A 21,001-nucleotide genomic window follows, 5' to 3' on the forward strand; every position below is an offset into this window, starting at 1 on the left:
GTGTCAGTGCTCAACAAAAGGCTCATGTGGATGAAAGGCAGAGGAGGCACGAAGGTTGGGGTGCTCTTCCCAGGTGCCTCGTGGGGCGTGGGAGAGCGGGGATGAACTCAGCAGCCTGCTACCCACAGCTCCAGCTCTGTAATAAAGAGAAGCTGCTCCTCTTGTTTATCTTTGTTAACTCTCTGGGCTTTAGGAAACACACCCGAGGTCGGGGAGGTAATGGGTGTATTCCTAAGAGCTTGTTTTTCAATGAGTGAAAGATCGCTGACATCGGATAACCATTTTCATACTTGTTTTTATCACAGACTCCTTTCTAAGCAACTCAAGTTTGCGGTGATTCAGTTCAGGCCTTCTGAAGAGACAGCCTCTTATGTTAATGAGTGACACAGGTAACCATCTACTCCAATTAAGCCTTTTTGTGTTAAATACCTGTCTTTGTTCAATGTTCCCTAATGACAAGTGGACCCAGGACTATGCACCCGGGTATCATTGCCCCTAAGTGCCTGCAGCGAGACATTGTGGCTCTGTTCTACCTGACACCCTAAAACAGGATGAGGGTGTCTTCCCTCCCCGGGGAACTGGGGTTCCAATGCAGAGGGGTTTTCGGAGGATACAAGCAACAGCTGTGAGGCTTGTGAAGGTAGGTCCCCGAGCGAGCAGCGAGCGAGCAAGCGAGCTGTGCTCCCCTGAAGCCAGCACTGTTGCTATGCCATGCCAGGCTGGCCAGGCTGTTAGTGCTGAATCAGAAGATTCGAGTCCCAGCCACGGGCCTCGTGTTGCTCCGTAGAGATGCTGCGCTTGCGCTGTTTGTTGGGTGAGGACACTGGTTTCTGCCTTGCCCCAGTTCAAACCATCCCCCTCTCCAGGATTAGATGTTAAGGCTCCTTGCAGACACAGAGCAAACCCACTCATCTGTACCTTCTTCAGACTTGATCTTTGAGTTTTGAGACACCACTCACTTGGTAAGAAAGAAAGCGCTACTTTTGTCGGGTCCAGTGCTATTCCTTCCTGAGGGAAAGTCTGTCTCTTGCTATGAAAACTCTGGTTTAAGTAGGAATGAATGTGTAAAATGCTGAACATGTAGCCTAAAGTTGAGAACAGCTCTGGTCTCTGGCCGAGCACTTTAAAAAGATTAAAAGAATTATTAAAAATAGGATCTAAAGCTCTGTCTAGAAAGACTCTTGCGAGCCCGTGAATAATACACGTATGAGCTTTGAAGGCTGCAGAGCCCCTTTGCCTGGTGGTGGGATCAGTGACTCACTTCTCTTTGTTTGTTTGTTTGTTTGTTTGTTTGTTGTTTTCGAGACAGGGTTTCTCTGTGTAGCCTTGGCTGTCCTGGAACTCATTCTGTAGACCAGGCTGGCCTCGATCTCAGAAATCCGCCTGCCTCTGCCTCCCAAGTGCTGGGATTAAAGGCGTGCGCCACCACCGCTCGGTGACTCAGTTCTCATCCTGGCCACGTATCACAGGGGATGCTCGGACAGATCAGATGCCTACTAGAGTGGACACTGTTGATTCTAAGCTGAATGACCAACTTATAGGACATTTTAAATGAACAGATGCAGTATTGTTAACATGCTTAGAGACGATTATTTCGATATTTCAAAAGTCTTTGCTCCTCAGTGGAAGGATAGCAACCACTTCATAGTCTGAGATTTTGATGTTTGTCACTGTGCATGGTGAATGGTGTGTGTATGCTCAGTAACTGACAGTTTTCATTACTATCTATGTATGTTAGATGAGGGCTACCAATGGCTAAGACCAGCTTTTGTGGCTTGAAAACATAGCACTACTCCCCTGCCTAGCCTTGCTTGGAGCAAAAGACTTCCTCAGGTCAGGACCAAGCTAGCAGGCTGCTGGAGCTCAGGAACCAGGACGTGGTTGGAATTTGGCAGTTTCCTAGGCCAGGTGATTGTTAATCAGTACTTAACTCTCCTCTCCAAATATTAGATCATGTAGACGACACAGCCTAGCTTTCTCCATTGGAAATAAAATCCTATTTTCATTGTGGCGGAAAAACCCCCTCCCACTAATTACTGCTCCTGTTAGCTTCGGCTGAATGCTGGCTGGGTAACCGGTTTCCAGGCCTTTTGACTTCAAGCTGATCTCCGATTTTTCTCTCTAGTGTTTATGAGTCACCTTCCTTGGTTTTGAGTCTTTGCTCAACCTGCTTAATGAAGAGTCTTATATTTCATTTTGGTGCTGGGGCCCAGACTTGGGAGCTTGTCTATTCTGGGAGACCGAGCTGCCTTTCTGAACTGCCTTTTGCTCTGTGAAATCCCCCTTTGTGGGGGCAGTTTTTATACACGCAGTGAAGAAAGCTTGCTGATTAGAAATCTATAGCAAAGTCCCTACATTCTAACCAAGGTCTCGAGCTGAAGGGCAAAGCTTTCCCACTCAGAGCAGCGCGGTAGAGCCAGAGTCACCGCCTGCATCCCCAGTGTCAGCCGGAAACACCAGTAAGCAACAAGTGACCTGTGGAGCTAAACTGGCCTCTGAAATAAGGGAAACTCATCAAAAACAGTTACCAGGGATTTATACAGAATGAACAGAAGGGCACGTGGGCAGAATAGAAATTCTAAGTAGAGATCTGTATTTGTTGTGGTTTGAATGAGAAACGTTGCCATCGGCTTGGGTATTTGAACTCTTGGTCTCCAGGTGGTGGATCTGTTTAGGAAGGCTGTGGAGCCTTTAGGACAGCCATTCTCAACACCTTTGGGGTCTGTATCCTGTATATCAGGCATTTACATTATTATTCATAACAGTAGCAGAATTACAATTATGAAGTAGCAATGAAATAATTTTACCGTCACGGGGATCTCCACAATATGAAGAACTGTATTAAAGGATCCCATCATTAGGAAAGCTGCGAACCTCTGTTTTAGGAGATGCAGTCTGGAAAGAAATGGGGCCAGACAATGAGTCTGTACAGCCTGCTCCGACTTCTGGGGCCAGGCAATAAGGCTGTACGGACTGCTCCCACTTCTGGGACCAGGCAATAAGGCTTTATAGCCTGGTCCCATTTCTTGCTCCTGTCTCCTGCTAGGGTGGAATGTGTTACCAAAATACACTGTCCTTTAAGTTGCCTTCATCAGAGTTTCATCACGGCCACAGAGATAACTAAGACACTATTCTGTTCATGTGCTTTCATTCTGTGGGGGGGAAAAAGTACAAGGGAAATTCCAGTAAGGAAAAATTCTAACTGTGTGACTTTGATGCCATTGTAGATTGATAGATAATGGTGACATCACTAGTATACCTGTTGAATTCGTTGGGCTATGGTGTATATAAGAAGTGTACCTTGAGTATAGTTGGGAGAAGGTGCTCTGGGTAGGCCTGGCCCCAGCATCTAGAGCAGGCCACTGCCTCTTGCTGTATCTCAGACTGCTATGCTCCTGTGTCTGAGGAGAGCGCATGGAAGGTTACCCACATCCTGTACATGGATCCAGCCAACATGTAGCCCAGCAGCAGCAAAGAAATGCTCAAGTCAGAGCGAAGAAGAGGAGACTTGGGCAAAGTATTTAGCACCAAAAACTGCTTCAGGGAGAAATAACAAATTTTCCTTAAATTGATGTGAATTTTATGTTCCCAAGGTTGTATGCTTGCAACAAAGCTCACAGACATTTAAATTGGGTTTTCAAAGTAGCAGTGTCCCAGGTTTGCTGCTTTAGCTAAGTGGAAATGCCTCTATTCCCTTTTCATGTCTTTAGTAGACAGGAAGTCATTACAGCGTGTCTCAAAAGCACACTGAGGATTTATGTGCATTAACATCTTAATTTTGCTAAGTGCCATGTGTCTTGCTTTTACTCTTCTGCTAGGAGATTGCTTGGAAAATGACATCTCATTACAAAAGTTAGGAATTAACGTCACAGATATTTACATAAGCAAGAACCTGTCTTCCTGTAATCTACATTTATCTGTAGGTTTAAACCAACATCCTCCCCATCTCCCTGTGTGTGTATGTGTGTGTGTGTTTGTGCATGTGTGCCTTCCAGCTGTCATATATACTCTCAGAAAATACCGTTGTTGTACAAAATAGGAATTCACCTGTTCAGGTGGACTCATAAGGAAGCTAAAAGTCATGAAAATTAAACACAAGGATCTCACCAATGAAGGTACAGACTAAAGCTCTTTCCCCTCAACTCGAAGACAGTTGACTTAGACCCATTTCTTTCATCTCCCAACTGCTATTTTTCTTTTTCTATTTCTTTATAACTCTATGTTTACTACATCTGGCTTTGATTTTTAATCACACATGCCAACACTGTCCCATTTCAGAACTTGAGGAATCACCATATTTTTGCTTAGTTGACTATTTCTTTGGGCTCCCAGGCCTTATCACGTGTACTATAGCTGCATTTTGTTACTGTCTTATAATTATTTATCCTTTGCTGTCTTTCCTGTGAAACAGAATTCTAAAGAAAAAATGTTCTGCATGTACTTGTGTCTACAGTGACTATGACAGTGTTTGAGTTCTCAACACATTCAGAAAATGGCAAATGATTGAATAAAGAATGGAAACGTTGGGTGAAACCCTTAATTCTCTCCTTTCTTCCCTGCTTCTCCCTCCTTCCTTCTCTCCCTCCCCAATAGTCTGTCCTTTGGTGACACATAGTGGGTTTATACTCTTGTTATTCTTGGCCATGGGACTGTCCCTGCCTACTCTCTCAGGGAGGTAACAGGTATTCCTTGCCTTTTATCTGCCAAATTATTCATGTCTTCTCCCTATATGATATAGCATGCTTTGATTCCAACACTAGGAACCACAATCAGGTGTTGTTAGATGGGAATGGGAGCTGAGAGGAGAACAATTTTGGAACCCATATGTTCTGTGATACAAATAAGGTAGATAAGAGCCACAAAACAGTGCTATTATTCGACAGAAAAGAGATACACCATCCTTCTTTTCCACCATGGTGTGGGTCATGAGAACAGATATGAAATAGCAGCTAGCTCCAGCAAAAAGGAGAACCTCAGTATGGAACCAGTTTGCACAGATCTGTGATTACAGGTATAATCTACCCAGACTTCACATGGCATTACATACAGGAATAGCAGCTGTCTCCAATCCAAAATCCAAAGTCCAGTCATATGGTAATACATTGACACGCTTAGCCTTGGGCCTTACCCAGCAGTATTCTGAGACAGGGTCTTCCTCTGTAACCCAGGTTTGCCTCAAAACTATTACCCATTTATTCCTGCTAACAGAACACTAGGTTTACAGGTAGTGCCACCACATGTACCTTCAAAATAAAACTTGACTGACTCTCTCTCTGTATATATATATATATATATATACATATATATATATGCACATATATGAATATATATTCTTTATATATTTCTCCATTACACATGTATTATATATATTATATATGTGTGTAATGGAGAAATGAAATTAATTTTTATTTAATTTCTAGTTGTGGGCCAAGCATTTTACTGGGCAGTTTTTCTGTGTATATTTTTTTCAATCCTCAGGTTACAGGAACTGAATTCCTACTATGATTATTTCAGAGTAAATTTAAAAAAAAGATTTGGACTCGGATATGGGATCTAATTTGCCCATGGGCATAGAGTTGAAAAGTAACCCTAAATCAAATCTTTTTGACTTCTCAAGAATTATTCCATACTTATCACATTGAAGAGCAGGATGCATTCCAAGAACTTGAATTTTGTAATGAAAGCAGGAGTATCTTACGAAGGCATTTGGTGGCTGTGAGTGGTACCTCAAGTGCTAACCAGAAGTGTTCCTACTTGATGACCTGTCCCTTCTCCATCTTTGGGTCGTAGAACTAGGTCCTCTAAGCAGAACGGCTGCCATGGTCATCAGCCCAGCTATGCTTGCTTACCAAAGACCATCACAGCTGGCTTGATGGTTATTGACATGTTCTCACAGTAGAGGGGCTGGACAGGGTCACTAGACCTCACCTGACTATCCCACTGTTCCTTCCAGGCATGTGTACACATTTCCTGTGTCCTCTAGATCTCAGAGCTGTTATTAAGAGTCTACAGACAGGGAAAAGCTAATGGGAATGGACTCCATCCAGGCGGCTATGGGGAAGCCACCATCCATGGTGGGTGAAGAGCTTGCATTGAGGCTGCTTTGGGCTCACCCACATCCTTGCCAGCAGCCCCTCATCTGTGCTCCCCATAAACTCCCTGGTTCCATGTGATAAACTGTGGTGGAATCACACTTTGGTTTATGGCTGGGACTTCAGGAAGAGGGCATCGCTGCTGTGTGTCCTCTAGGAAGGATGCTTGCAACAGCACTTTCACTGAGAAGCAGTTCAATTTGAGCCTGGGAACCACTTGGCTAGAAAGTGAGGTGCTCCAGGTCCATCTTCAAGAATGACCGACGTTCTACCTGGAAGCCATGATTGTTCTGTTTAAAGGGTCTATGCCTGGCATAGCTTTCCTGGAGTCTGATTATATCTCTTGATCTTGTTGTAGTTTTGACTCCAACCCATGGCATACGTGATACCGGGGCTGGTGAATTACGGTAGCTCTCTAAGCCAGTGTGGATCTGTGGTAGGGTATCTCAGGTCCAATGGGACTGCTGCTGCTCTTCCCGGCTGGTAGGGCACTCTTGTGTGGAGTCGTCACAGCGCAGACCCTAGCCTCGGCAGGCTGGCTCACTGTTCCTTTTCTGGCTGTGTGGCAAGTGTCTCAGCAAAGGAGTGAGCCCCTCTCTTCCTTTAAGGATGAGTGGGGTTCACCCTCTTAGGGTGAAAGGGCTGCACATAGAACCCACTGCTGGGTCCTTGTGACAGGTGACACAGCTGCTAATGTGTGTTCACTATGAAGTCACACACTGTCGCTGGTCATCATGGAGTCTGTGGTTAGAACAGAAGTAGTCTCTGTGAGAGAAGTAGTAGCTGTCTGAGATAGTCCCACGTTTCTTCCCCTCAGATAATCAGCCTCAGTTATCTTATGCTTAAATGGAGAGGTGGGATTAAAACATGAGGTGGATGTATCAGCAGGTAGGGTGCACTTTGGCAGGGCTCATTTTAGCTGTGTCATGAAGGTGACTGTGATCTAGCTGATGTAGAAAGATGCCCTGGGAAAGCTATAATCCTAAAATGTGAGCGTGATTTTCATGGCAATGAAACGGACAGATTGACAGGCGTCGGTTTCCCTCAGCTCTTCTTTAGATCCTCTCAAAGGCGCATTTTCATAAAATTTAAATTTAGTGATAAGCCATTTTCAAAAGAGTCCTTTGTAATTATTAAGAGAAATCACCTTTGAAACGACAGCTGTGATGTGTTACTTCAGGAGCAGATTGGCACCCAGTTTCTATTAATAATGGAGTTTTTTTTCCCCTCTCTTTCTGAAGCAGCCAAGGTATAGTAATCTGAGTTTTGCCCATTTCCAGTCACAACACATCTTAGGTCTAGGTAAATAGACTGAACTGGAAAATAACAGGCTGGCCAACCTGTCTGCCACTCTACCAAAAGCTGTCATTTTTAATTTCAGCATTATATTCATGAGAGTTGATGTGAAGGTCCCTCTGTCATAGCTGAGCTTTTCATGTTTTGATTGGAGTAGGAATATAAATCATGAATTTTAGAAATAGATTAAAATCTAAGGGCAAGAATTCCAGGATACAAAATCATGAGGCTGATTCTGTGTGTATGTGTGTGTGTGTGTGTATGATGTGTATGTATATATATGTTTGCTTGGTATGTGCATGTGCATATGTGTGTGTGTGTATGCATTGGCATGTGTCTTTGGGAGTATGTATGTGGTATATGCGTGGTATGCATATGTGTGTACATGCATGTGTGTGTGGTATGGTGTGGTGTGCATATGTGTGTGTGTATGCATGTGCATGTAGTATGTGTGTGCATGTATATGCATTGGTGTCTGCAAATATGTGGTGTGTGTACATGTTTGTATGTATGTATGTGTGTGTTGTGTATGTATGTATACGTTTGCTTTGTGTGTGCATGTGCATATGTGTGTGTATGCATTGGCATGTGTCTGTGTGAGTATGTATGTGGTATATGTGTGGTGTGCCTATGTGTGTTTGCATGCATGTGCATGTGGTATGTGTGTGTGCATGTGTATGCATTGGCGTGTGTCTGTGCAAATATGTGGTGTGTGCACATGTTTGTGTGTGTGTGTGTGCGCCACACACACTATGTTTCTTTTGTTTTTAGAAGCAGGATGGTTATATTACACTAGCCTGACACCCGGGTGCCCCCTTCTCTGTCAGATTGGATGATCTTGTCATGTGTTTGTGGAATGACAATGATACAGGGCAGAGGCAATGATAGGGGAGTGTCTTTAGGCCCAGTTGGCAGGAGGGATGGAGCCAAGAAAGGCAATATTGGTCACCTGTGAATTTGATAGCCGCTGGACAGGCTAACTGCTTCTTTCATTTCACTTCATTATTTTCCCAACTCAGGAACTATTCTAAAGGCTGTTGGAAGACTGAAAGCAAGGGAGCCTTGTCTTTGAAACCCCTGGGCAGATCTGAGCTGATGTGTGTCAAGGTGTAAATTGTAAAATGTAAATTGCTATGTAAAGTCTGTGAGGGCGTTGTGGGGTGTTTCCCAGGCAGGTTTTGTCGCAAGAATGCCACCACATCCCTCCACAAATTCCTTAGATGATACTCACTCCACTGACACTGTCAGGATGTCAGAGCTAAGCTGTGCCTTATACACAGTAAGCTAGGGGCATTCAGACCCTATAGCCATAGAGCCGCAAAACACAATGGTCATGGCATGGAAGTTGATCTTGAGCAGGACCAAATGAAAAAGGATAGAGTAGAGAGAGCCTTTAAGACCTAGGACTGAAAGTGAGTGTAACACAGAATAAGACGTCAGCACAACTTGGAACAAGAAATGGGAAGTAGACACTGTCAAGTTTCCATAGGAAACAATGATTGTAACAATGCTGTTAACATTTATCTGCTCCTCCTCCTAATCAGCCCTTTTGGGGTGGTTCTGATGTGCCAGTCCCTGTACTAGACACTGGGGTTGTGGCTCCTGGCAAATCTAACAGAGAGCTTTCACTGGATAGTGTCTGTATCCTTGTGGAAGGAGATTGTAAATGAAGCAACAACTGTGCATTATGCTAGGAGTACTGGTGACGGAGAGGCATGAAGCAGAAGAGGGGTAGGTGGGGAGCAGGGGGGGGCAGGGACAGGTGATGCAGGGGCAGGCAGGGCAGAGCAGGGCAGGGCATGCTGGGTGGAGTGATGGTAGAGGCACCCAGGAAGCTAACATTGAGTAAACTGAAATCCCGCCAGCCATGCCCTCTGTTACAGAACACATGGCTGGACTGTTTGACGTCATTAGCTGTGGAAGTGAGCATCGTTGTCTCCCTGGAATTGTCAGTGTTGGGCTTCCAGAGCTCGCACTTCCAGTCTCTGACAGTTTGATAAGGTTTACAGGAATTTTTCAAAGTTTTTATTCTGGAGCTGAAAGGATATTTACTGATCAATCAAAACTTGAGGGTGGGGGCTCAGCAGGTGAAGGTTCTTGCTGCCATGACAACCGGAGTTCAATATGTAGGACCCACACAATGGAAAGAGAGAACAAACTCCTAGAAATTGCCCTCTGGCCTTCACTGGCAAAGCATGGTACATCCCTTCCCGCTCCTGATTAAGTAAATGAAATAAAGATGGTGGTGATGTGGGGTGTTTCCCAGGCAGGATGTGATGGTGATGGTGATGGTGATGGTGATGATGGTGGTGATGATGGTGATGGTGTGATGATGGTGATGGTGATGGTGATGATGATGATGATGGTGATGGTGATGATGATGGTGATGATGGTGATGATGGTGGTGGTGATGGTGATGATGATGGTGATGATGATGGTGATGATGATGGTGATGATGATGATGGTGATGATGATGGTGATGATGATGGTGATGATGGTGATGGTGATGATGATGGTGATGATGGTGATGATGATGATGATGACGGTGATGATGATGGTGGTGATGGTGATGGTGATGATGATGGTGGTGATGGTGATGGTGATGATGGTGGTGATGATGGTGATGATGATGGTGATGATGATGGTGATGATGATGATGGTGATGATGATGGTGATGATGATGGTGATGATGGTGATGATGATGATGATGATGGTGATGATGATGATGATGGTGATGATGATGGTGATGAAAATAAAATAAACCTTAAGGATGCTGGACAATCACCTGTAAAGTTGTAAAGTTGTTAGAAATCTGATTTCTGAGTTGTGCCTCCACCTTTTTTGTTTTTAATTAAGTTCGCTGATTGAGCTTGAGTGTGTGCTCTAATACATTCGCATGTGACATGTGACACTGTTACTCACGATGTGGGCAGTGCACTCAGGATGATTGGTCTCTCTACTGGAAGTCCCCCAGTGAGCCGCCTCCCCTCAGGAACGCAGCTTGTGTTTCTTGGAGTGACTGTGTTCTGGACTATGTATGGCATGCCAGAAGAGTCAAACACCTTCGGCTCTACCCCTGCACTCACGCTGCAGGGAAGAGAACCGAAGTCACAAGAAACCAGCACTTGTTTAGGTTCAGCATTCTGCAAGTCATTTTTGCATTCATTTTTCTGGTTCTTGATTATACAAGACCAGAGGCTTTCAATCTACTTCTTATAAAAGAAAGGTTCAATAAATGTCTATTGTTGAGAGATTAATATATTGGGAAGAGGGGACTGAAAGCTCTTAGCTGCCATTGGAAATCCAATCGCCAGGGCAGAATTTTGGGAAGGCTTGTCATTAAGGAGGGTAAGATATGGAACCTGGAGAGAGCAAGAGGTTCCTTCCCATTACAGAACCCCACACAGGGCCTTGTAGGAAGGCAGGCAAGGACCAGCAAGAAGGCTCCACCTACAGGTGAAATGAGGACTGTGGGTCCTCCAGGCTCCTGACCCAGAGCTGTGAGTTCTTAGCTCCAAGGGTAGGAAGAAGATCTGGGGCTGGGGAGTCCAGATAGGGAATATTCCTTAAGAAGGTCTGCTTCTGGGCATATGGCCAGTCCCTGAGCCCTTCCCCAGCCCCCCAAGGGGCTGGGCAGGCCAGCTGTACCTCAGAAATATTCTGCATCAGCTTATTGAACTTTTTAAATATATTAAGTTATTTATTCACCTTACATCCTGACTGCAGCTTCTCTCTCCTCTCTCCCCAGTCCTTCCCTCCCACCCCCACACTCACCCCTTCTCCCCTTCTCCTCAGAAAAGCGGAGGCTCCCATGGATATCAACCAGCCTTGGCATATCAAGTTGCAGTATGACTAGGCACATATTCTTCTATTGAGGCTAGATGAGGCAGCCCAGTTAGTGGAAAAAGACCCAAGGCAGGCAGTGTAGCCAGGGACAGCCCTGCTCCTGCTTCAGGCGCCCCACATCAGACCCAGCTGCACATCTGTTATGTCTGTGCAGAGGGCCTAGGTCTGTCCCATGCATGCTCTCTGGCTGAACTTCAGTCTCTAGGAGCTCCTATGGGCTCAGGTTAGTTGACTGTGTGTGTGTGTGTGTGTGTGTGTGTGTGTGTGTGTGTGTGCCATCCTGGACCCCTCTGGCTCATTCAGTCCCTCCTCCCCATTGTCTTCTGCAGAATCGCCCAACACCACTTGATGTTTGGCTGTGGGTCTTTGCCAGCTTGGTTCTGCTTCTGCCCTTGGGGTATCCAGGCACCACTGTGTGCCCTTCGGGTATCCAGGCACCACTGTGTACCCTCGGGGTATCCAGGTACCATTGTGTACCCTTGGGGTGTCCAGGCACCACTGTGTACTCTTGGGGTATCCAGGCACCACTGTGTACCCTCGGGGTATCCAGGCACCACTGTGTACCCTCGGGGTTTCCAGGCACCACTGTGTACCCTTGGGGTAGCCAGACACCATTGTGTACCCTTGGGGGATCCAGGCCATTGCTCACCTGGCCAGACTGGAAGGAATGAAGCTTGTCCTGGTGGGTGGGCTCCACAGAATCTCAGCAGCTGTAAGTGCAGGAGAGAAAGCCTTCAGTGGAGATGATTTTCAGTGAAACAGCTCTCTCTATTGGGTGTAACAAGGACTAGATAAGCCTTGGGGAGTAGGTAGGAGTTTGGGGGGTGAATGTATGTTATTGCCTGTGGCTGAGGTGCTGGGAATGCATGAAGAGGAATTCCAGGTGCTTGCTGGATATTTTCTTATATATCGAGAGAGGAAGTTTAACCTGTGATTTGGCCACCAGGCTGTGTGACTACCTCAAGGGTAGAGGAGGTGAGGGTTGTAAGGCTTATGTGTGACGGACATGTAGGTCCAGAGCAAGGGGGTAAATGGTCCTACTGCTGATGGTCTTAGGATAATATTTTCAGGGTTTGCCCATGTCTTGACTTCACTCTTGCTCTAGACAAGCTCCCCGAGTCACACGGCTCCACAGGTCTCTGCATCAGTTTTCATCATGCTGGATGAAGCCTCTCTGATAATGTTTCTGCTAGGCTTCCGTCTGCAGGTATGGCACAATATTATTAATTTCAGGGGCAGGCTCCCTTTCATGGTAGACTTTCCATGGGTCTCAAGCTGGGTCACTCATTGGTTGACCATTCCCTCAATCTCTGCTTCATCTTTACCCCTGCACATCTTGTAGGCAGGACAAATTGTGGATGTAAGGTTTTGTGACTGGGTTGGTATCCCAGTCTCTCCATTGGAAGTCTATCCTGGTTACAGGAGATGGCCAATTCAGACTTCATATTCCCCATTGTGAGAAGTCTTAGCTACGGTCACCATCATAGATTCCTGGGAGTTTCCATTTTCCTAGGTTTCTAGATCATCCCAGGGAAGCTTGACTCCAATCCAGTTGTCTTTCCCAGTACTCTCTCCCTCTATCCTCCCCCTATGCCACTTATAAGTGGATATTAGTCATAAAGTACAAGATAAGCATGCTACAAACCACAGACCCAAAGAAGCTAAGTAAAAAGGAGGGCCCAAGGGGGGGGGGTGCTTGAATCTCAATGAGAAGGGAAAATAGCTTAGAAATTAAGAGGTGGAGAGAGGGAGGGTTTTGGGTTGGCTAGGGGTGGGGATAGGAACCAGAGCTCACTGGATGTTCGCTGGCCAACGGCATTTTGGCAGTTGTGCTGGTGAGTCCATAAATATGCCCGCTATTAAGTCTCTCAGTTAAACATAATTTTCAAAAATTAAAATGGCTTGGCTAACAATACCAGGTTAAATATCAGGTTAAACAAAGCTAGAGTGAATCTTTGTGGCAGACAAAGTCTTTCATCTCTACTATGTGCATGCGCTTTCCCAGCTTTCCATCAGGGAACTGCGTAGCTGCGCTTCTATTTACTGATCATGGACGCCATGTGGGTAGCTTTGCATGCTTATATTCTGAAGAGCTCACCATGGCATAGCTGTAGCAGATTCTTTGTGACTGTTTGTTTTTCAAATTTAGCGGGTTTTCTAGACATAGGGAAGAAAACCAACTTTGACTTCTTAGTTGTAATAATAATAATAATAATAATAATAATAATAATAATAATAATAATAATAATAATTCATTCTCTTTTCCATCTCCAGTTTCCCATCTCTAGTCTAGGCTGTTAGAATAGAGGCTCCACTGTTAGGCCAGATCCCACCGCCTGAGTGAGGCTACACCTCCCAACAGCTTCCTTTGGAAAGGTGTTAAGTCTGCACTATGACTTGACAACTCTCCATGTTTGGTTCTGGACTCTTCCATGCTCTTTGTCACATGTTCTGTGCTGTGCTAAGTGATGCGATGTGAAACTTCTGCCCCCTGCAAAAGGTGGTAAGAAGTCAGATTTTTTTCCTGTGTGCAGAGATTAGCCTGAGATGCCTCAGGGCACCACTAGGGAGCTGGTTCTATCCTCTAAGCTCCCCAGGCCATTGCTGCACCCTCTCTGTGTCTCTCTGAGTCTCTCTGCCTCTCTGTCTCTCTCCCTGTCCCTCTCTGTCTGTCTCTGTCTATCTGTCCCTGTCTGTCTGTCTCTCCTCCCTTTTGATGAAGCTGCTCTCTAGGCTTTAAAGGAAAGCCCCTCCTCCGTATAACACCCATCAAGTTCAGCTCTCCATATACTGCATTGTTTCTATCTAATGCTCTCTCTCCCCCTGCAAGGCCTGATCCTGGCCTCAAGCGAGGCCCTCTCATTCTGATAAACTTCAGAGATGGGACTTGCAGCAGCCTCCCTTCCCCCCGAACAGTGCTTCTCACCATCTACATCACAGACTTTGGCCTCATTTCTGATCCGTTTTCACAACTGAGTCCTCTTTGCACCAGATCGTAAGGATGGCACTGTGGACTGTGTCAGTTCTGGCCTGGGGAAAGTATTGAAGATTTATTTAGCTGTCTGAGGTGTCTTGTAGAATGAGAGGAAGATACTGGGAAATGTCATTGTCATGGTAATATACATGGACAGAGTGGCACTGGCTGGACCCACACAGGCTCCACTGTGCGACCAAGGAGCAGTGAGGGTCAAGGTTGTCTGTCAGTTAGAGGGCATCATCAAATTTTTACTCAAAAAGAAGCAAATGAACAGAAGCATTGGGGAAGGAAAGCAGTTAGTTTTAGGACAGCCCAGTTGGGTCCCTACCGTTTATTTCCACTAATGTCACTGTTTTCCTTTAGCTTTTTATTCTTTGAGAATTTTGTACGATGCATTTTGATTATATTTACCCTCCCTGGCCCCTCCCACATTCATTTGCCCTTCCCTACCCACCCAACTTCATGCCACTCCTCCATCTCTCTCCCCACTCTCTTAAATAAGCCTATCAAGTCCAATATGCCAACCATATATTCTTGGTAGTATGCTTATCTATCGAACATTGACTGGTGGTCCCACATTCAGAAGCTCCTAAGGATGTAAACTATGCTAAAGCATTATCAGGAATTTAGATGGTACTTTGTTCTATTCCATTGTCCTCTACATGAAATTCTTGCTAGCAAAATAGCTCTCAATATGTACAAAAATACTTTATCTATGAGATCCTTCACTGGGACACTAAGTCTCATCTTTTCTAGACTGACTGACTTTCTTCTTTCCTCATCATTTTCTAGACTTCCTTCCTTCCTTCCTTCCTTCCTTCCTTCCTTCCTTCCTTTCTTCCTTCCTTTCTTCCTTCTTCCCTCCCTCCCTCCCTCCTTCTTTCTTTTCTTTCTTTCTTTCTTTCTTTCTTTCTTTTTCTTTCTTTCTTTCTTTCTTCCTTCTTGTTCCTCCTCTATTCTCCTTCCTCCTCCTCCTTCTAGACAAGGTTTCAATTCTTGGCTGGCCTCACTTAGATGTGTAGCTGAGAATGTTTTTGAGGGTTTTATCCTCCAGCCTTCATCTCCCCATGCTGGGATTACAAGTGTGCACACCTGTTGATCCATGTGGCATTGGGGATGGACCGTGGGATTCATGTCACAGAGATACTGTACCAAATGAGTTACATTCCCAGGTCCTGTTCCAGAGACACTCAATTTACTGTACTAGACAAAAGGCAGGCTGACTCATTCCAAATAGAGGTTGATGGCCTCAGAGAGTAGTTTCTTCTAAGATGCCTGATGAGGTTAGCAGTGTGAGGAGGTGCCAGTCTCTGAGGAATCCTGAGTCTACTGAGCAGACATAGGGGGCTGTGATGGTTGACTGACCACATCTGAACAGTGAAGAGACCAGAGGGTGCTCTATGGCATGTGGGGCTTTTACCAAGAGTCCTTGTCAGTAGGAAGAAGTACAGAGAGCTTTGCTAAGGGAAGCTTGCTGGTGTGCTATGGAGCACACATGTAAGTGCTCCCAGTACTTATTACAGAAAGATTTTTAACAAGCTTGGGCCTGGGGTTCAAATTAACCCTGTAGGTTACTAGAGAATTGCATTACTTTAAATATTTGTACCATATTTACCCAGCATAGCATTAATTAGCATTTATCAGACACCAGGCTTGGGGATCAGTGCTGGGATAAACACTGTCAGTACCATCTTATTACTTAATTACAGGGTAACTAGAGCAGGATACAAGGGACTTACTGCAACCATTCACAGTGAGCTCTGTGCTCCAATAGGGGGAAGGTGATAGAGCTTGGTGAAGTGCAAATTCACCAATGAAATTCTTCCCCTGTTCTTAGGGATCAAGTAAGAAGAAGTGTTTGGGGTAGGGGTTGAGCTCAATCCAGAGAATGCTTGCCTAGGCTGTGAAGCCCAGGGTCATAGGCCTATATCCCAGGACTCTGAAGTAGAGGCAGAAGGAACAAGAGTGAAGGCCATCCTTGGCTACATAATGAGCTCAAAGCCAGCCTTAGATACAAGACACCCTCTCCACAAACAAGCAAAGCCATAAATCAATAAGTATGTGTATGAAAGATGGATAGAAAAATAGATCCAGAGGAGATGAAGAAACAAACAATATTTGGGGAAAAACATATAAAAAGATCCAGATATGGTCATAAGGAGTGTTTTGTTTGTATACATAGATACTGGGACAAGAGAGCTCGGTGGTAGAGATTAGGAGATAGATGGAACAGGGATAGCCAAGTGGGGTTGTAACAATTTGAGGTTTTTATTATCAGAAGGAATGGAGAGCCAGTGTCAGGAGAAAAAATGCAAGATGCATCTGATGGCAGGTTTCGGGGAGCATGCTAGGAAGATTTGCTGGGAGATGCCAGAGAATGGGGGACAGAGGAAACAACTGTCACACAAATTTCAGTAAGGTGAGCCAGTTGTCTTGGTTCACAAGCACACTGTCCTGGACAGCTGGTCTTCCAGGGTCTGGTTCACGAGACAGTAATCTATCTGTGTTCATTTAGTAAGGGGCGCCATGGGGTCTTTAGCTCAGCCTCTCATTTCATGTTCTCTAGAAACAATTCTTGCATCCTCTTTATATCTGCTGGCAGGGGTATGGTTTTGTTGCTTCCCAATTATTTTCTTAAAATTTCTTTTTTTCTACTCTTCACAGATATATCTTTTTCTTTTCTTTCTTTTTTGCTCTTCTTTGTGTGTGTAACTTTTGGTTTCTGTGGCTCTTTGCAAAGCTTTAGTAAAGAATAATTGTGTTGATGGAGTGTGTCATTAGGATTCTTAGAGACCAGATCTTGTCTCTGCAGTGGTAAACAGACTGAGATTCTCTGGAGAGGAGTAAGAGGAAAAAAGTGCTTCTCAGAATTGGAAAGGCTGAAAAACAAAGAAGACTTAAAGGTATGGGGTATGGAGTGCTTCCAGAGCCAGGAGGCTCTTGTATAGGAATAGTGGAATTAGAGAAGGATAGTGAAATTAGGGAAGAGATCAGTGTGGGTTAGCCTGGGTAGTTAAGGGCATCAAGGTGCAGAATGCATGCCCAACTCCTAAGGAGAAGCTGGGACATTGCAGTGAGAAGTTCAGAGTTTGAAAATGGTAGCCAGAGCAGAGGTGGAATTCGGCACAAATGTTGCATGTGAGGCTAACTCACAGTGACACAGAGGGCTCACAGGTCAGCCTGGAGAGGTGACTAATGGATGGTGAGGACCTGAGAGGGCCTCAAGGACACTGGTCCAAAGTGGGGATGCTAAACAGAGTCTTTAAAAGCATCTTGTTGAAGAGAGACACCAAGGTAAAGTGAAGGAATTCAGGCAGTTCTCTAGAACAGTCCTTACCAATTAAGAGGTGATGAAGAGATAGAGGAATTTGAATTCCCACACAGGGACAGATGTGTTTGCTTTTGACATTAGTCTTTGTACAGTGGAGACACATGCTTGGGTTGAGAAACCCTTTGAAAAGGTGCTGTGCTGGCTCTGGCCATTTTATTCCACAGTTACTTAACTGTGGGCCCTTTGAATGTGGTCTCTCTGTGCCACACAGGACAACATGTCCACCTAAGGTGCAGGAAGAGAAAGTACTTGGAGGATGTGCTGCTGTCTTGGCCAAAGGATCTGAAATGGTTAATACATTACCCCTGATTCACACACACCTGTAGGACAATACACTCATGGTCATATATACAGATGTAGAGGGATGGATGTTACTCCTTGGAAATCCTCAGAAATTAAGTCTTTCTAGAGGACATCGATTGTTAATTGCATGTTAAAGACAAGATTTAAGGAGAAATTGAACTGGATGCAAAAGTTGAAGGCTTTCTCACTAACTCCAGAAGGCACACAAACCATTAAACCACACGAAATTAGTGTTTTTGTAAGTTAAAAACAATTGACTGCTCATGACGGTTTCACAGAGGCTCTGCTGCCACAAGATGGAGGCCACTTTTCTACATACTTCTGAGATCCTGTTTCTTTCTGTTCCCTTACTGTAGCAAGAACGCACCAAAGCTAAACAAGGGCTGCAACATGGTTCAGTGGATAAAGTGCCTGTTGCCCAACATGAAAGGATTCAGATCCCTAGAATCCATGGAAAAGCTAGACAAGGGCAAGACACTGGGTGTGACAGTGCTAGGGGTTGGGACAGAGACAGGCAGACCGTGGAGGCTCATTGGGCAGCTAATGTAGCTGACTAGGCAAGCATCAGGTTAAGTAAGTGACTTTGTCTTAAAACGAAAGGTGGAGAAGAGATTTAGGAAGACAGCCAACATTGATCTCTGATTGATACACATACATGCACAGGCTAACATAACTATGCACACATACGAATGCACACACATACACACATGCATATACACGCTTTAAAAATCATTATACAACTAATAATTCTATAAAAGTATAGGCAATGAAAGCTTTAACTTGAATGCAACTAAGAAAGCCACGTTCCCCTGAACCAAGTACATGGTCCCAGAGAGCAGCTGAGATGGTGGTAAAAACAATGGGCAGCCTGCAGATGAGTCTCAAGCTGTTCTGAACTCCAGAATTTTGGAAACTTTCAAGAAATGCAGTGAGCAGTCATACATGAAGCCAGACTCTGGAGCTACATCAGAGAACTTCAGGTTCCTACTCTACAGTTAGGGAACTAGACCTCTCCTAATATAGCCCAAATACTGAAACAGAGGGCTCAAGACCAGAGTACCATGCACTTAGCAGGATGGGGTGAAGTGTCCTGCTAAAAAACACTAGGATTGATGTTGTCAACATGAAAAACAGCGAAAGCCTCTAATCCTGTCTCCTCCCAGATCCACCATGATGAAGGTCCCATGAGAAGGAATTTGAACACTGTGTCACAGGGAAAACCCCAGAAAGGAGGAAGAGGCTGCTGGCAGCGTAGCAGGGCTGTCTCTGACTCTTTTGTCTGGCCATGAGAGACTCTTTTCCTTCCAATGGGCTGCCTCATCCAGCCTTGATGTGAGGGTTTGTGCCTAGTCTTACCTTATTAATATAATTGTATATTGTGCGGTGTTTGGTTGATGTCCCTGGGAGACCTGCTCTTTTCTAAAGGTTGGAGAGGGGAGTGATCAGGGGAATGGGGGAGGATTGAGTGGGGAACAGGGAGGAGAGGACAGAGTAACAACCTCAGTCAGGATGTATTGCATGAGAGAATAAAACATAAAAAATTGAAAGAAATTAAGCCAAAGCAAAAACAGAGAGGACAACATTTTGCCTTTGTATATGCTCATGTTTGTAAAGAAGTGGGGCTGGTCTCTGTGGAAAGGGCTTCTGGGGCTTCGAGTGAGGTGCTCAGGTAATGGTGGGAAGGGCTTTTGGGGCTTCAAGTGAGGTGCTCAGGTAATGGTGGGAAGGGCTTCTGGGGCTTCGAGTGAGGTGCTTAGGTAATGGTGGGAAGGGCTTCTGGGGCTTCGAGTGAGGTGCTCAGGTAATGGTGGGAATGGGGAGGAAGTCTGTGGATCCAGGCCCAGCTAGAATGAAGCAGGCCTAGCTTGATGGGAGAAATGGTACCCAAGGCGCCTCTGTGGTAAGTCTCTAATTAATTCACTTTGTAATTAGGAATGGATTGGTAATGTAATAGCTTACCACCTTCCCCAACCATCTCTCACTAGAGATTTTCAAATCCATCAATGATCCCCACTGAAAGAGTTGTTTAACAGGGAGTTGTGAAAATTGTGACTTATAAAATCCACATCTGGCTTGCTTTACCTGCTTGCCTGTGTGACTGAGCAACTGATAGATCCTTGGACTTCCATTCACAGCTGCTGCTGACCTTTGTTGGGAGTTGAATTACAGACTCCATGTCATTCTGTGTCTTTACCACTCCCAGCCCCATCTCACATGCATGGACTCTGTTAAAAATTATCACTATATAAAGAAACTAATATTGGGGGACCAGCCAGGAGACACAGGCCTCAGAATTGGCAGGCAGGTCAGCAAGCACAGGGTCCTTTTTACCTCCCTCTTCACCTAGGAGGAGATTCTGCAGATCCACAGCCCTCTCTGCCCCTTCCCTGCAAGTGGAGAGCCTGTCTCCAGGGTTTGTTCTGACCCCCAGGACTCAGGAGGAACAACTGATCCAGAGCCCACTGCACACAGATCTTACCTGAGGAGAGCTGATCTCCCAGATGTGCTGATACAGTCTTACAGACCCACAGGAGGAACAAGCTACTGCCAGAGACAGCAAGAACATCTAACACCAGAGATCAACAGATGGCGAAAGGCAAATGCAAGAATCTTACCAACAGAAACCAAGACTACTTGGCTTCATCAGAACCTTGTACTCCCATCACAGCAAGTCCTGGATATCCCAAAACATCAGAAAATCAAGATTTGAATCTAAATTTATATCTCATGATGGTGATAGAGGAATTTAAGAAGAGCATGAATAACTCCCTTAAAGAAATACAGGAGAACACAAGTAAACAAGTAGAAGTCCTTAAAGAGGAAACACAAAAATCCCTTAAAGAATTACAGGAAAGCACAACCAAACAGGTGAAGGAACTGAACAAAATCATCCAGGACCTAAAAATGGAAATAAAAACAGCTAAGAAGTAACAAAGAGAGACAACTCTGGAGATAGAAATCTTAGGAAAGAAGTCAGGAACCAAAGATGCAAGCATCACCAACAGAATACAAGAGATCAAAGAGAGAATCTCAGGTGCAGAGGATACCATAGAAAACATTGACACAACAGTCAAAGAAAAGTCAAAATGCAAAAAGCTCCTAACCCAAAACATCCAGGAAATCCAGGACACAATGAGAAGACCAAATATAAGGATA

The 21,001-nt window shown here is 45.0% G+C and overlaps 1 protein-coding gene across 6 annotated transcripts in view; it reads left to right on the forward strand.

Moving 5' to 3' along the window:
• Slc44a5 (solute carrier family 44 member 5) overlaps positions 1 to 21,001 on the forward strand; it is a 341,526-nt gene that overhangs the window by 69,668 nt on the left and 250,857 nt on the right. For 3 of the 6 annotated variants that reach the window (XM_031375927.1, XM_031375926.1, XM_031375929.1), the window contains exon 2: positions 306 to 389. The exons of the other annotated variants lie outside the window; for them this stretch is intronic. In XM_031375927.1, the coding sequence (XP_031231787.1) occupies positions 371 to 389 (19 nt within the window). In that variant the 5' untranslated portion in view covers positions 306 to 370. The remainder of the gene's footprint in view (positions 1 to 305; positions 390 to 21,001) is intronic. 6 annotated transcript variants of the gene reach the window in all.

The sequence above is a fragment of the Mastomys coucha genome, unplaced genomic scaffold, assembly GCF_008632895.1.
Source record: "Mastomys coucha isolate ucsf_1 unplaced genomic scaffold, UCSF_Mcou_1 pScaffold16, whole genome shotgun sequence".
NCBI classification, from domain to species: Eukaryota; Metazoa; Chordata; class Mammalia; order Rodentia; family Muridae; genus Mastomys; species Mastomys coucha.